Source organism: Cyanistes caeruleus, chromosome Z, assembly GCF_971803275.1.
Source record: "Cyanistes caeruleus chromosome Z, bCyaCae1.hap1.1, whole genome shotgun sequence".
In the NCBI taxonomy this organism is placed as follows: Eukaryota; Metazoa; Chordata; class Aves; order Passeriformes; family Paridae; genus Cyanistes; species Cyanistes caeruleus.
Genome location: NC_141732.1, coordinates 5,762,089 through 5,778,163, shown reverse-complemented (window position 1 = coordinate 5,778,163; position 16,075 = coordinate 5,762,089). Strand labels below are relative to the sequence as shown.

Below are 16,075 nucleotides of genomic sequence, written 5' to 3'. Positions count from 1 at the left end.
TACTCTCATGTCAATAAATTCTGAGTTGTGATTTAAATCTGTCAGAAAATGAAAATGGTAAAAATGAAACATTTTCCAGTTGTTTCTCTCTGGTTTATGTTTTTTGAAGGCCAAAGCTCTGTACTGCAGGTGGCCCAAGTGTATGCAGAGTAATGCAGCTCCCAAAAAAAACCCTTGTTTTTCCCAGAAGTCATTATCACTTGTTCCCAGGTGTGTCCAGATTTGGCAGGAGAAAGAGCCCACAGCACAGTGGGCACCGTGCCCTGCCCAGTCAGAGCTCTCTGGCACTGAGCAGCAGCAGCAGCAGCAGCGCCAGCACTTTTCAACCTGCTCCTGCCTTGGCTTCACCTGGGGGACAGAAGGCTCTGGAAATCAGCACTGCCACTCATGTTCCCAGCTTGGAGCTGCTGCTGCTGCTGCTGCTGGGTAGATCCTGCCAGTTCAACTGCTTCCAAATGGGAATAAAGGCAGAGATATATGTAGACAGGAGCCCTGGGCAAGTCCAATAAATATGCAAATATGTGGAGAGATTTGTTAAGAATTATTTCAGCTGTTATGGCAACAGTGTTTTCTTTCCTGGTTCTGTGCAATGCTTTGGGCCATTCTCTTGGTCTGGTTGCCTTGTCTTTGGTCCCATGTGAGTGCTCAGTTGGGGAACAGGCTGTAGGTGCTTGGGCCACTCTTGCTTTTACTCTTGGATCCCTTCAACAACGGGGTTTGTTCCACCATGAGAGTCTATGCAGCTTTGTGACAGAGGAGAACTTCCCAGGCTATTTGGTGTTTGCTGTAGGGGAGGTTGGGTTGCTTTGCATAAATTTGCATAAATTCCAATGCAGAACACTTGCTTTGTGATGTCAGGGCATGGTTGCCACATTGTCGTGGTGACATCAGAAGGTTGCCTTGGAGCACGGAAGGCCTCAGTGTCAGAGCAGCTCTTGGGCTTGCTCAGTGCAGGAGCATCCTCCTGCTTGAGGCGTTTGTCAGTGGGCAGCTGCACACTGACAGGAGCCTTGTGTATCTTGTGTTGGAGCAGTGTCTGCAAACTGGCACAGCAGTGCTCCAATGATGGAGCCACTCGCTGCTGCAGTTTGCACTGTTTACGGCTTTGTTTATTCCGGCTATTACCTGACCAACCTGGCATGTAAGTAGAGGTTTTCCCTGGGTGTAACCTAACCTGGCTTTTGTAGGTCTTCCTGCTTTTTCTTAGTCACTGGGTTGATTTTGAAACAGAAGGACCATTAGGATGCCACTGCTTTGCTAAAGCTCCTGTCAACAAGTTTAGCAAAAACGGGATGCCTGTAGCCAGGGGTCTGCAGGCAGCATTTGCAAGGGTTCCATTCCCTGCACAGGAGAGTCTGTGGCAGCAGAGTCTGTCCTTTCCTCAGTTTGCTGGCTCAAGCAGGATAGCTTTGAAAATGCAGAGACCTTCTCAGAAGGCCTACTTAAGACTTTGTGGTTCTCCCCATAATTGAGGGAAAGCTTCTTTTGTTCTCAGTTTTGTCATGAAAGGATTTGACTAAGTTCACCCTTTTCTGAGTGCTAGAATAGCAATACCCTTTGCAATGAAGTGCAAACTCCAAAGCAGTGTGTGTGTGCTCCTGAACGCTGGAGCTGCTGTTGCTGTGCTGCACAATAGAACTGCCACAGCTCAGGGGGATTTGGGGGAAGATTTTCTGGGCCAATGTTTTCAGCAAGTTAATGAGAATTATTGCATGCAACTTATCTTTTAAAAAAGTACCTGAAAGGAAAAAGAGCAAAAGCTACTTTATCTGTAGGACAAGAATCGAGCATTGAGTGTTAAAGAACACTTTGCATGTTCTTGATCAACTTTGTGTTCACTTACTGGCAAAAGAGGCCAAAGCGTAGGCACAAGCAAGAATATTGCCCAGTTCCTTGTTGGATGTGTGAAAGAATTGTGTCCCCTGAGGGAGGCTGTCAGAGGAAAATACCCTCTGTTTGGGTTCACGTATTCTATGGGATTCAGCAGCCCAGGCAGTTTTCTCACCCCATTGCGTTCATTTTCCCTTGCTCACTGCAGGTCACCTGAGGCGTGTGTTCAGAGGTGCCGATCCTGAGGTGAGTGAGAAAGGAACCTTTGATATTCCTGCTGTTGAAGAATTGTGGAGCAAGCTGGGATCTTGGCCTGTGGCAGCAGAGTGTAGGTGGCCAGCTGAGTAGGCTGAAAGGAAATCCATTTCCATGTCTCCAGCAGTGATAGCAAAGGCATTGCTGCCTATTTCCTCATTTTCCACTTCAGTGCTTTAAAAGAACCAGAAGACCAGTTTTGCAGAAAGAACACTGCATATTCTTGACAGTAGCCAGGGTGGGAGATCTAATTCAGACAATTTGCAGTCCAGTTGAATTAAGCCATTTTCATTTAGTTGGAGTGACTTAGAATCCCATTGCTATCAAAGTGGATGATTTGTCTTTAGTCGAGCTGGTTGTAGAAATAGAGCAGAATAGAAGTAAGGTTATAAATGATAGGTAGCTGCCTGTCCCTAACACTACTATCTGTGCACAGAGCCCAGAACCAACAGCAGACTCTTCTCTGGCTCCCTCTGCTCCTGGAGAAGAGGCCAAAGAGGAGCAAAATGACCACGAGCCTCCAGCACTGGTCACACCCCAGCCTGAACATTCAGAGACTGTAAGTGCCACTTCTGGCTGGTGTTGTCTTTAATGCAAGGCAGAGCTGCAAGTTCCTGAGCAGCCAGCACTTGCTGTTGGTAGCTGAGGCTGCCGAGTGCTGGAGTCGTGCCAGCACCTAGCAAGTCACCCCAGGCAATGGCAGCTGAAAAATGACTTTTGATCTGTCATGTTTAGGCCCCCAATTGCTGGGATTCTGAGAGGGGCCAGCCTGAAGCATGAAGGCTCCCTGTGCCCAGAGGAGGGAGCATTTCAAAGACACTCTGCTCAGCCATGTCACATTCTGGAGAGGACACTATGGTCTGGAGAGTCCTGTGCCCTACAGACTGGCCAAGTAGCTGCAGGCACAAAAGATGTGGATCTGACCACACAAGCACTTTGGGGTGGTTTGTCCCCATGAGCTTCTTGAGTGTGCTTACCTGGGAGTATTTCAGAGACACACTGGGGATGTGAAATTTCTGACTGAAATCAGGGATTTTGGTGCCTTTGTTGCCAGGTTGTTGTTTTGCCTCTTCAGGCAGAGCAGTCAGTAGCAGAGCTGACAGGTGCTCTGAGCCCATGTCTCTTCTGGCTTTTGATAAGCTGCAAAGAGATGATTTTGTTGTCCATGAATCCATGTGGGGCCGCTCTTCTCTTGTGTGGCAAAAGACACAAACTGCACAGTTCTGAATCCTTCTTCTGAGGCAAAACCAGAGACTCCATATGTCTGTTGAGACTTTTCTTTCTGAAGTCTGCAGCTTTGAAAACTCCCCAGGAGCCTGGAGGCTGGGATAAAGCCGCAAGTCCTTGAGTGCTGTCTTGTGTTGCTAAGAACAGGAAAGACATCTCCAAATTTTGGATGGTGTCTTTAAATCAAATGTGCAACTTGGTGCCTGAGCAGCTGCCTGGGACAAAGCACCCAGGGGTGTCGCTCAACAGCAGCTGAACGTGAGCCAGCTTGGGCCCAGGTGGCCAAGAAGGCCTGGGGCATGCTGGCCACGTGTCAGCAAGAGTGGGGCAGCAGGAGCAGGGCACTGAGCATCCCCCTGTGCTGGGCAGCACCGTGGTGCTTCAAGTCTGCTTCAAGCAGACTTCCATCAATCCCGACATGCCAGTGCTCATCACTTGGGCCACTTTCCTGCCAAACATGCCCTCCCTGCAGCCAAGAAGATTAGACCCTGGAATGGGTGACAATTTCATTCTTTGCTTTGTTTATTTGTCTGTTGGTTTGATAGCAGGAAGAACACTGTGTAATTTCTCCTTCTGCAGCCATTAAAGGTGCTTTGGCTCAACCCTTCCTGCCCACTTGCAGCACTGGAAGAGACTCTGTTAGAATTTGAATTTGGAAGATGGCAGTTCTGGAAAATGCAGAATTTTTGCAGGAGAACACATAGTTTGGGGTGGGGATGTTGGGGCAGAAGGAGCTGTTCTGGTGCCAGGCCAGACAGCAGGGCTTGCACATCACTTTCAGGTGAACAATGCCCATGCCTTTTGGCAGCCCATGGTTGATCAATAGGTGTTGTGTTTGGGAATTGAGCAGGAAATCAATGGCCTTGCATTCCAGCTGGTGCTGAGAGATCAGAGAGGCTGGGAGGGGCTGGGCTTCATTTCTGATTGCAGCCACTTCAGCACCATCAGTGTGGGTGAGTCCAAGAGAAGAACTTGTCTGAGCACAGATGCACAAAGACTGCAGTTCCCAGAGCAGTGCTCTGGGTCTGACAGCAAAGCACCAACACAATCCAGATTCCCCAAGAGTGTGATTTATTGAAGCAACAGGAGAGCAAGTTCAGCACTGCTGCTGATGGGGGCACTGGCTACCAAGTGTTGATGTGTGTAGGGATAGAAAATATAGCAAGAGAGTTTATCTAGTGAGATCTAGCTGTCTGTCTATCTATCTATCTATCTATCTATCTATCTATCTATCTATCTATCTATCTACCTATCTATCTATTTCGATTTGATAAATATCAAATATTCCATTTGAATTTTCCCATCTCTGCTGCAAAGCAGTTGGTGGTATAAAGGTCACCTAAAGTCATCCCTTTGAGGAGAGGAGGAGAGACAGGTTCCATTGACTGTTCTGGAGCAGGCAGAGATGATTCCCCCTGCAGAGATGTTTTTTTTTTTTTCTCTTCAGAGCTCTTTTCCTTTTCCACTCTCTTCTGCTGTGAAACCTTCTTTTTATGCAACAAATTGCTGCATGTCCTAAGGGAGTGGAACAATCTCAAGCTCTAGGTGGAGTTTGGAGACTTTGGTCATACATGCATTATATGACACATGGTTTCCTTCATTGGCATCCCTCGGGGTGTGTCAATTCATTTGTTGATGGGGCCTTTGGAGGATCTCTGTTAGTGCAGCTCAGAATTCTCAGCTGACAAAAGAGGGAGGATAAACACCTTGGTCCTTTTCCATATACTCAGGTGGCCATAGGGGCTCTCTGACCTCCATCAGAGGATCAAATTGCACACATCCTTATCTCCTGACCGAGCAGGATTTCTAGCAAGAGTGTAGATGTCAGAAAGGCAGGAATGGTGGTGCAGGCCTGAGGAGAACATGAACTCCACAAGTGTCTCTCACAAGGGATGAAATCACACAGGAAAACACCTGCAGAGCCAGGGTGGAGCTGTGGGACAGGGCTGAGTGTGAGTGACTATGGAAAGACAAAGAGGACAGAGCAGAAGGGGAGGGAGGCCCTCAGCAGACCCTTGAGAAATGGCACACATTTTCTGTCAGCTGCCCAAGAGTCTGTTGGGGATTCAGACCCAACTGGACCCAGATTGTACTGCCAGTGTCACTTTGGAATCTGTGTCTCCCCATGGGCAGAGAACAAGCCAGGAGAGCAGCAGCACAGTGCTTTGGGAACGTGTGAGCCCATCAGTGTTTGAGTCTTGGGCCACAAATGTTGTGTGGGGAGTAGAAGGCCATGTTCTCTTGCTTTCTGTGCAGGTTGTTCTGGAGAAAGAGCAGGAGCAGATTGATTTGTCAGAGATGCCATGCCAGACTGAGGGAGAGCTGTTGCCAGCCGGAGAGCAGGAAGAGCAGCTTGGGCAGCAGGTGGAAGAGCCACTGGAGAATGGCCAGGTAAGCCTGACTCAGCAGGTGACAGAGTGCAGGGCAGGAAGAGGGGCATAAAACACAGCTCTTGGGACTGAGGAGGCCAGGAGTCCAAGAGGCACTGAAAGCACAGAGCCTTGTAATCTGCAGAGATCAGCACTGGGACAGGAGGGTTACAGTGGAAGCAGAGGTGGTTAAGTAGGCAGAAAGAAGCGACTGAATGAGTGTGATTTTGAGGCTGAAAGAGGGAAAAGCTGAGCCTGATGGCAGCTCCCAGTCACTTGTTCTCCATTTGTGTGTACAGAATATCAAGGCAGAGCCACAGGCAGAGTTGCCTGAAGCTCAGAGTGCCATTGTGGCAGTGAAGGGAAGGCACCAGGAAGACATGAGGAGCACCGAAGAGGAGATGAGGCTCCATGAGCAGAGAGGAGATCAGCAGAATGAGGTGAGTGAAAGAGTAGAAGTCACTCCACTCATCAAGCTGTCTCTCTCGTGTTTTTTAGAGGACATCAAGGAAAATCTCCAGGCAGAGCTGCAGGAAACAGAGGCTAGGATCGACGCAAAGGAGAAGAGGCTGGAGGAAGAACTGAAAATTGTCATAGAGAAAATTAATCACCTGATTCAGAAGAAGGATTCCCTACTAAAACAAGTGAGTGAAACAGCGATAGCCACTGCAGTCACTGCAGTCTGGTGGTTTCAGCCCCTCTTGCCTTTCCCCTGCAGAGCAGCAGGGAGCTGGGGTGATGCCTCTCAGTGCCATCCTGCTGTAGTGTCTATCCCAGCTGCTTTGAAGGAAACTTCCTGGTGTGCTGAATCCCAACTGCTGCTCTGGACAGTGGCACAAATCATTTTCCCCTTTTGCCAGCACTCATCTGAATGCATTCCTGCTGGCCTGTTCCTGCTCCCCTTGTTTCTTCAGGTGTTTTTGCAAGTGAACACAGTCACCCAGATAGATGTTGAACACAAGCCACAAGCTGTCTGTATCCCTTGGGGAATCTGCTCCTCTCCTGCTCGTTCCCTTTCCTCACAGTTAATGAGCCTTGGCAGAAAGGGACAAGCTGTAGTCTCTGACTGCTTTGTTCTGTTTGACTTGAGGTTGGAGTGTTGACACCTCACCTGGCAGCCTCGGAAGGCTTCCAGCAAATGACTGGTGATGAAGAGCCCCAAGGTCGACATGAGGCACAGCAACTGTCCCAAGCAGAGATGCTGAAGGTTGAGCATGTCTCAAAGATGGTGGAGGAAAAGTGGACTCAGTGGGAAGAGGTAGAACATTTGGACAAAGACGCTGCAATTGTGTCTGAAGCCCTTGGAGGGGGAAAGGGATCCTTGGGAGGAAATGGAATGGTCATTGTTGCAGTCATCCTTCAGAAAATCCATGAAAATGGAATATGAAACTGGCTATGAACTCAATTAAAACCAACTTCTGGTTTTGACCATTTGGTTTCAGAAGCGGGCATCCAAAATAATCCAGTTTATGAGCTTGGCATATGGCTAAGAGCAACTTCTTACGGGCTTGTGTTTGTAAAGATAACTTAGGGCAATCTCTGCCGGTCATCTTTCTGACACCAACTCATTTCTACTCTCAGATCTACACAGGCTCTTCTATTGAATCTGCTGCATCATCATCATCATCATCATCTGCAGCAGCAGCAGCAGCAGCAGCAGCAGCAGCAGCAGCAGCAGCAGCAGCGTCATCTAAAGGAGCCTTGGTTCCCCAACCAGAGAAGTGGAGCCCGGGCTGTTCATCCATCTCCAGCACTGACACAGATGCTGCTCAGCTACAGGACGACTTCCTGGAGCTTCTGAGTATGGCTTGTGTATTTCTTGTCTGAGGGACAGTGAATTGTGTGCACGTGCCAGCATAGCTGTACCAAATATTCCTCCTCAATTTGGTGTCACAGAGACATTTAGGGCTCCCCACAGGAACTGCTGTGCTTCAAGGCAGTGAGAGACCACTCTGGGTGTTCCTGTTGCCTCTGAGGGAATCTTGGACTGGCTCGGGTCTGCCTGGGCTTCGTTTTCTCCTAAAGGCAGAAGCAGAGATTGTTCTTGCATCAGCAGAAGGCTGTAACCTAGCAAATTATCTATGCAAGTGCTGCATGCTAGTGGCCAAACTGAAGAGAACATTTGATTCCTAAATTCAACTTAGACTCCAGGCTTCCCTACACTTGTCAGAACCAAAATGCTTCAGAGAAATTGAATGCTTTTGGGGTTTTGTGGTTTTGTTGCAGTTCTGATTTTAATTTGGGGTTTTTCTGGCTTATTTTGGGGTTTTTTTTGTAGAGATTTTCTCCATCCTGAAGGAGCTGTTCTGCCCCATGTGTCTTACTGGTGTCATTTTTATGAACATTCTTATTACCACTATTACATCTACTACATTATTTGATGAGAATGCTGTATTTTTGTCAGTGAGGACTTCTTTGAAAGAACATCAGGTGACAGCAGAAACAGAGAGCAAGAGCAGTTTTCACTGGGCCCACAAGGAAAAAACAGATACTTGTATAACAATCTGAAATTAATATCCTACTTTTATTCTTATAAAGATATCTCCAAGAGACACACAGACATGGTGTGATCAGATAAAACTTCACCGCAGGCGTTTCTCAGGAGGGAGCCTCCAGCCCCTCCACTGTGTATTCCTCAGATCCATGGCACTTTTTCATATCTGATTTCAAATCATTCCCATGACTCTTAGAATGCTACCCATTGGCCCAACCCCTGCTCAGATCAGTCTCTAGGAAAACACATCAAGCCCTCTGTGATTCTGCAGCACAACCCATTTAATCTGCTTCTCGCCCATAAGAGCTGCCAGTGTTGTGCCCTCCCATAAAGACCTGGTGGGGCTGAGAAAAGATCCCAGTTGATTCTGTGTGTACTTTCACCTGTTGAGACAAAAAAGGGCATTGATCCACACCTCGGTGTGTCTGATGCCAAAGCCAATCCCGTTGTGTCCTGAATGGGGACAGCAGCTTGTCAGGGGCTCAGGCTGGCTGTGGCTTGTGGCCATGGCTTGTCAGTGCTCATGCTTGGCCTTTGGCAGCCTTGCTGTGTGCCCTGGCCCTGAGGGCTGCTCTGACTGAAGGGGCTGGAGCCTTCCTTAGCTGGGAGAGTGGCGCTGCCGCCCGGCCGGCCGCTGCAGAGCCGAGCTGGCCCGAGGCAGCAGCCCCTCGTCTGGGCCGGCTTCTGCATGGCATGGCCTGGACTCCCGAGAGGGACAGCATCTCCTCTGGGCAGCTGTGCGTGTCACAGCGGCACCTGAGCAGCACTGCTGTCCTCGCTGCCCTTGCCCGCTGTGCCCACTTGGGAAGGTGGGGGGGACGTGTGCGGTGCTGAGAGGCCGAGTCCAATGGCAGCCACTGATCCGCACTGTCAGGGTGAAGGGAAGCACTGGGGTTCTTCCTATGGGCCACGGGCAAGGGCATCTTGGAGCTCAGCCTGCTCATACAGGGTGAGGGTCCTGATGCCAAAAGCCCCCTTGGAATGGGGTATAGCATCAGCTGCTTGGCTTTACAGATGGAAAGGCATTCATTCTGTTGGCAAATGCTGCAAGCTAGAGAAGATGCCCTCCTCTCCTGGGGATGCATCTCCCTGGGATTTATTTCTTGACAAGAGAAGTCTTCAAAGGACTGGACAAAACCAGTCTCTCTGCTGGCCATTTGGACTGCAGAACTGCCTGGCTTGTTGCTCTTGCCCTTGTTGTTGTTGTGGTTGCTGCCCAGCTGACCACAAAGGGTTCAGAGCCCCAGACAGTGGGGCTGCCTTTCGTATCTCCTGGAAGGTGATATTTCTGCATGAAAGTGAGAATCTTGCATTTTGTTTCCCTCAGGGAGAATGGTGAACATGGAAAATCCCATACGAAAATACATTGAACTGGAAAATCTCGGCAGTGGGTGAGTCCACAAATACTTCTACACAGCCTTGGGCCAGGTGTTTCGCTGGTGGAATATCCATCAAGTGGGAAGTCAGACAAGCTGCAAACATGTTTAGACACCAGGGTTAGTCTGCCCCATCTCTCAGTACTGGCCAGAATTTGTAAGTGTGCTCAGAAGGCATTGCCAAAGACCTCCCCATGCTGCCAACCAAGGTCTTGCCTGCAGCAAGGAGCATAACCTGGTAGATCTCCTTGTCTCTCAAGTGTGGGACAGCTCTGTGGTAATTTCCTTAGCATTTGTGTATGTCTCAAGATCATAGAATTTTGCCACACAAATGACAGGAGAAGAACCTTGCTTACCTGAAAGAGCAACCTGCCCCTTTATGATAGCTGTCAGATAACAATCCTCAGGGACATTTCTGTCCAAGAGTTTCCTAAAGGAAATTCTCCGTGCTCAAGGTTAGACCTGCCCAGTTTGGAAACTGATAGCCGAGATGAAGGAATAAGCTGTCTTTTTGAGCTGAGGCAGGAAAGCCCAGCACTTCAGAAACAGGCCCAGTGCCCATGCACTGGAGGGGAAAATGTATCATCTGCCTTCTGGCAGACCCGCAGCTTTTAGGTATTTACAGCAGAGATCTCCTGTCTGGAGTGGCTTTCACTGCAAGATCTAAATGGCTTCTCCTTTCTTTGCTGCTGTTTTGTTTCTAGGGCTTTTGGAGAGGTTTCTAGAGCACTTGACATTGCCACAGGAGGAGAGGTAAATGTCAACAGCCCCTGCAGACTCTGCTGTTCTCAAGGCCTTTCCCTACGGGTGACATCTGTGCCTGGAGCTTTGGGTAGAGCTGTGCAGCAAAGACACAGGAAGCACAGACTGGTGCCAGCCTGCAAATTGCACTTGGGACAGTCTTTGTCCTTCTCAGCTGCCAGTAGGAAGGCAAGGAGGGCAGCGGTTCCTTGCAGAGAAGGACGTGCCTACTTGCTCTCAATTGCTAAAACCAAGGTTTAGCATGTCACTTAGAGCATCTCACTGCTCTTTGGGGCTACAGCTTCAGAGTCCTGAATCCTCATTTCTGGCTACCAGCAAATACGTCTGAATGTTACTGGTAGCTCATTAGCCACTTGGGAGCTGTACATAGGGAGAGATCTGCAAGGTGTCCCTAAAAGCCCAAAGGCCTGCCTGTATCCACAGAGTACCAAGGCACAGATTACTTCTCTGGAAGTGCAGGCAGAGCAGCAGAGGGTGTGGTCAGAGCTTTGTGGGTGAGAGTTGATACACCTTTGCTACCAAGTGGACAAGGCAAAGTGTCAGTGGTCAGGTGTCATGTAACTGTCCCCAAGGGAGCAGAGCAATGGGCTGTTGGATTGTCACTTCCTAATTACTCCAATGTCTAATCACAAGGTGCTTTGGCACAGCTTGGCTGTGCCATTCCAGAATCACTCATTCCATGTGAGATGCTCCATGCCAACTTCCAAAGTTACTCATTTTCAATATCATTTTAGGTGGCCATAAAGAAAATCAATCTTCAAGGACTGAGGAGGAAGCAATTAACTGTTAATGAAATCATGATCATGAAGAGTTATAGGAGTCCCAGTGTTGTGAATTATTTAGACAGGTGAGTGATCATGGTCTTATCCCATCAATATTTGTTTCCATAATACAAGCATAAGAAGTTAAGAACCTGCTTTGGCCACTGGCAGAAAATAGAGCTCTTAATTATTGGTTAATTATTATTTCTCTACTTATCTCCAATGGGTGGGAAGAGACTGTAGTTTGTCTGCAATCATCTACCTTGGTAAAGACAGTTTGAAAATTGTTCAAAAACCTGCATCAGCCCTATCTTAATAATTCAAAACCCTGTATGTTCATTGCATCTGCATTTTCTCGGGATTGAGTTTTTCCAGTTTCTTAAATGCTGATGATCCATCCTAGAGAGGATTTCCCTTGGATTGTTGCCCCTCTTTCCCATTACTGTGCATGCCAGGAAGACTAGGTGCTTATTTCCAGAAATACCATGCGTGGCAGCTTTTTTATCTGGGCTGTTACATACATGCCTTTCTTCTTGAGACAGCACAGACTGCAAACACTGCACAGTCCAGAGGCAATTTTCCTTTTAGTCTGTCCTTGTCTCAAAGGGACCCAGAAACAAGAATTGAGCAAAAAAACAAGTAGCCATGCATGTTCATCTGCATGGCCTTGTTTCCTTCTTCTTTCAGCTACCTTGTGCATGAGGAACTCTGGCTGGTGATGGAGTACATGGACGGAGGCACTCTGACTGATGTCATCAGCAAGACGTACATGTCTGAAGGAGAGATTGCAGCTGTCAGTCGTGAGGTCAGGGATCCCACCTGTGCTTCCAAGGGCTTGAGCAAGATTGTCTGGGAAACTGGTGCTCAGAATGGGAGTGATTTCATGTGCCAAGCTTGGTTTCTGTCTTGCTGGTATGCTATGGGCAAGCAAGAGCCTTTCAAGTGAACTGCCTGCCAGTGTCCCTGCACTCACTCTACTCACTTCTTGTACTCTTATGTCCTTCTGTTGTATTCTAGTTCTGTTGTTTCTATTTGGATTTTCTGTTCTCCACCCTGCCTATCTAAACTTTTGCCTGTCTGCACTGCATTCCTTACCTCTAAAGCAAAGGTGCTGGTGGCAGGATTTGAAACAAACAGCAAAGAAAAAAAGAGGGACTAATTTCTTTTAGGTCTCAGCTGAAAAGGATAGTAGTGCAGCCCAAATGCTGTTTGCTTCTGAGCACACCCACTGCAGCTGCAGTCACTCTGCCTGGTTTGCAGGGGACAGTCTACAACAGCAGTTGCTGCTGCTGTTTCAAAAGCTGCCATGCCTTTCCTGACAAAGGTCCTGCTCTGCTCCTGTTGCAGCAGCAGGCTCTTCCTCTCAGTGGCACTGTGTTCTGCCATTACTCCCCATTCCCCTGCAAAGGGAATTTTTACAGCTGTTTCCTTGCTTGTGTGATGAAATCACATCACTCATTTTTGCCCCCCTGTTTCTGTTTTCTCTCGCAGTGCCTGCAAGGACTGGATTTTCTTCACTCCAACCATGTGATCCATCGAGATGTGAAGAGCTGCAACATCCTTCTCAGAACGGACGGCTCTGTCAAGCTGGGTCAGTGTATTCTTGGTGAGGTTCAGCCTCCCAGGGATGTGGGGTGTGGGGCTGCTTTCAGTGACTGCCAGCTCCCCAAAAATGGTGCTGATGGCAGTGCAGGGGCCCCTGCTGTGAGCTGAAGGCACAGTTGTGATGTGCACAGAGGTATGACAAGGTACCACAAGCAGTCAAGAGTGGTATTGCTGTGTGTGTGTGTGTTTGTGTGTGTCCCTTCCAGAGTGAGGGAGCTACAATCTAAACCTTCAGGGCAACAAAAAGTGCTGCTGGAGGATGTGTGAAAACTGTGGGGATGTTTTAAGTAGCCAGTGCCATATTTCCTTGGATAAACCCCATGGAAACAGAGCAGGGACTGCTGTCCAGGAAATGCAACAGCACATTCTCCAACTTCTACTGGGCAATTCTTTAGGTTGGTTTCCTAATTGACAGGATCCAAATAAAACTAGTATTTTTCTTTCTCCTCAGCTGATTTTGGCCTTTCTGCTCAGCTCACCCCTGAGCAAAGTCATCGTCGCTCGGTGGCTGGGACTCCTTGGTGGATGGCACCTGAAGTGGTGCTGTGTCTACCATATGGCCCCAAAGTCGACATATGGTCTTTTGGAATTGTGGGAATTGAAATGGTGGAACGACAAGTCCCTCATGACAGTAGAAGTTCTCTCTCGGTAAGGTGCAAATACTCTCTGATCCTGCTCTCTTTCTCACCTGTCCCATGTTCTCTGTGCCATTGGACAAAATGCCATTGCCATCTGCTGCAAGTACTTCCACCGTGGCCCCCTTCTAGAAATGTCCCTGCAGCACATCAGCATCTGCTGCAGGTTTGGTTGCATCAGTGGGGCAATTCAAGCCTTACCCCACGCAAACAATCTCCATTCTCAGGCAACATTTTGCTGTGGGTTATCGTTCCAGCTCTTTTGGCTGTGTAGATGGCCCTAATAACAGGAAACAAGCACCTCAGAACTGGTGTTATTTTTCCAGCAATGAAGGAAAGAAACTCAAACCAAACAAAGTTTCTAAAATAGTGGTTTTGAGAGAAGAAGTACATCCCCCATTCTTCTCACGGGGAAACTTGCCTGCAACCTGGAGAGGATGGTTTAAAGGCACAGAGTCCCTGCTGCTTCTTGTGCCGTGCTGCTGAAACACTTAGTGACCATATTTGTTCATAAGCCAAGCCACTTTCTCCATATCACCAAGCTGGAGCCTGGTGATGGGGAGAGCCTGCCAAAACCTCCAGTTTGTTTCCTGCCACTTTCTGGGATGGGTCCAGTGTTTATGCATTGACTTGAGTATCCAACGAGCAGAGGCTTAGCAAAGGGATGACACTTCTCTTTCTTCAGATTTCACCAGGAATGTTTTCCTATTTCCACATAAGGGAACCTGAAATTTTCAGACTGCAGAGAGACAAAGCTGCAGGCGGCTCCTGTGTGCCCAAAAAGGCATTTTTATCTCAATACATTTGGGGAGCCATCTTAATGTATCTCTGTTGAATAGGGGATCCCAAATGTTTGTTTCCTTACCTGAAAAGTACCTGGGGGATTTCCTTTCTTTTCTTCCAATTACCATTGTTTTCAACAACAGGACAAAAAGCTTGATGAGTTTTGTTTTATGGCAGCTGTGCTTCCGGGACCAACAAGCACTGCTGAGCTGCCTTTTATGTAATAATCCTTGGAAAGAGTAGAGTTAGTTAGAATAGCAAAATCCCTCTTCCAAGAAGCCTGTCAAGCTGGTGTGAATCCTCAGAGAAGAAAACATGTATTTGCATGTCTTTATTTTCCCACTAACTAGATCAGTCCATGAAATCAGCTGCCAAAGCAAGACCTGCAGGATGTTGGAAAAGCTGGGGCTGCTTTGGGGCTTGTGTTTTTTGATGATACAGGGAAGTCATCTCTGCCTCTCTGCCAGGGCAAAATCTGCCACTGCAGAGTGGAGCTGAAACAATGGGCTCTGGGAGAGCAGTTGCAGATGGGAAAGAAGCAGGTGGAGCCTTGTGTTTCTGTTTGCTCCAGGTTCAACTCCTGATAGCCAAAGGAGGGACCCCACAGCTGCGGCAGCCCAAACTCCTCTCAGCTTTGCTGCGTGACTTCCTGAGCTGCTGCCTGCAGACAGACGAGGCACAGCGCTGGTCTGCTGAGGAGCTCCTGCAGGTAAAATGCCAAGGGGCTGCAGGTGAAACAGTGGCTGAGGGATGGTGGCTCCTTCTCCGCTGAATTCCAAGGCATCAGATGTGCCCCCCTCCTCCTCACCTCCAATCTTGGTGCTGTTCAACTGAGAATGGTGAGGAATCCTAGACTGGGCAGGGCTGGCAGGGACCTGTAAAGCTCATGTGGTCCGAGTGCCCTGCAGGGAGCAGGGACCTCCTTAAAGAGAACAGGATACTCAGACCTGAGCTATTTCCAGGGGTGGGGCACCTACCAGCTCTTGGGCCAACCTATGCCACTGCTGCCCCATGCTCCTTAGACCTACTCTGACTCAATCACCCTTGCATTTAAAAAATATTCCCCTGCCTTTGCAGCTCTTAGCTTGGAAAATCATACTTTCTTCTTGTTTTCTTTTCCTTTCTACAGCATCAATTTGTAACATCGGCCAAGCCTGGCTCCAGCCTGGTGCCACTCATCCTTTCAGTGAAGCAGTGGAAGGAGAGAAGGATAATGTTCTAATCCATTTAGAACAGTTTTCGCCATGGCCATCTTAGAATAGAATTGTAGAGTAGGAATTTAGAGAAGGATTGTAGAGTAGGAGTGTAGAGTAGGATTGTAGAGTAGGAATGTAGACAAGGATTGTAGAGCAGGATTATAGAGTAGAATTTTAAATCAATAAAGATTATGACACCTCAACTCCTTTGGATGATTCCCTCCCTTCTGACCCTTTGAGAAAGCTCAACGTTTCCTTCTGAACTGCCAGTTTTTCCTTAGAGGTGAAAAGTGACATTGATGGCTTCTTTGGTATGGTTTGTAAGTGGGGAAAGCTCTTCTTCATGCATCTGCTCCAGATCACACTGCCTTTGGAATATGGCCCAGTGGCCAAGTTTTGCCCAGCTGTGGCATTTCCAGTTGAGGCAGAAACAGCAATGGCATTTGCAGGAAAAACCAAAGGAGGAGTGGTGCAACGCAAACATCCCATGCAGATGCAGGCTGTGCAGATGTGACTTGAGAGTATTTGGGTTCCTGACACTTAGATTTGTGTCTCAAATGCAATCTCTTTGGCTGGAGGAGAGTCTTGCTCAAGTGAGAAAGCAGAAAGATCAGTGAGGGTGCTCTGCAAGGTCTCCTCTGGTACAGAGCTGTCAGCGACTGGGAGGTGAGAGCGGGCCCGACCTTGGCCAGGCTGGAGCCCCAGCAGAGCCCTGGCAGAGCCCGGAGCAGCCTGAGCCTCGGCAGAGACAGGCTGGAAGGAGGCCCTTGGAGCGGCAAGAA

General features: G+C 48.4%; 1 protein-coding gene across 2 annotated transcripts; it reads left to right on the top strand.

The window, feature by feature from the left end:
- Positions 1–870: 870 nt before the first annotated feature.
- Positions 871–15,496, top strand: LOC111922159 (uncharacterized). 2 transcript variants are annotated; one of them, XM_086867763.1, is made up of 15 exons: positions 871–1,141; positions 2,039–2,076; positions 2,522–2,644; positions 5,569–5,703; positions 5,981–6,325; positions 6,772–6,939; positions 7,263–7,482; positions 9,503–9,566; positions 10,256–10,304; positions 11,048–11,160; positions 11,762–11,879; positions 12,566–12,665; positions 13,131–13,327; positions 14,669–14,806; positions 15,227–15,496. In XM_086867763.1, exons 1-15 carry the CDS (start codon positions 1,063–1,065, stop codon positions 15,317–15,319), a joined length of 1,980 nt encoding a protein of 659 aa, XP_086723889.1. In that variant the 5' UTR covers positions 871–1,062; the 3' UTR covers positions 15,320–15,496. The 2 variants fall into 2 exon arrangements, with proteins under 2 accessions (XP_086723889.1, XP_086723888.1); XM_086867762.1 differs by having other exon boundaries at positions 898–1,141; positions 12,566–12,680.
- The last annotated feature ends 579 nt before the right edge of the window (positions 15,497–16,075 follow it).

Coding starts and splice junctions, on each gene's coding strand:
- LOC111922159 (XM_086867762.1), top strand. CDS start 1,063: ATGATGGAGCCACTCGCTGCTGCAGTTTGCACTGTTTACGGCTTTGTT. Junction 12,681..13,130: donor GCTGGGTCAGTGTATTCTTG/GTGAGGTTCAGC, acceptor CTTTCTCCTCAG/CTGATTTTGGCCTTTCTGCT. Junction 13,328..14,668: donor ACAGTAGAAGTTCTCTCTCG/GTAAGGTGCAAA, acceptor TGTTTGCTCCAG/GTTCAACTCCTGATAGCCAA.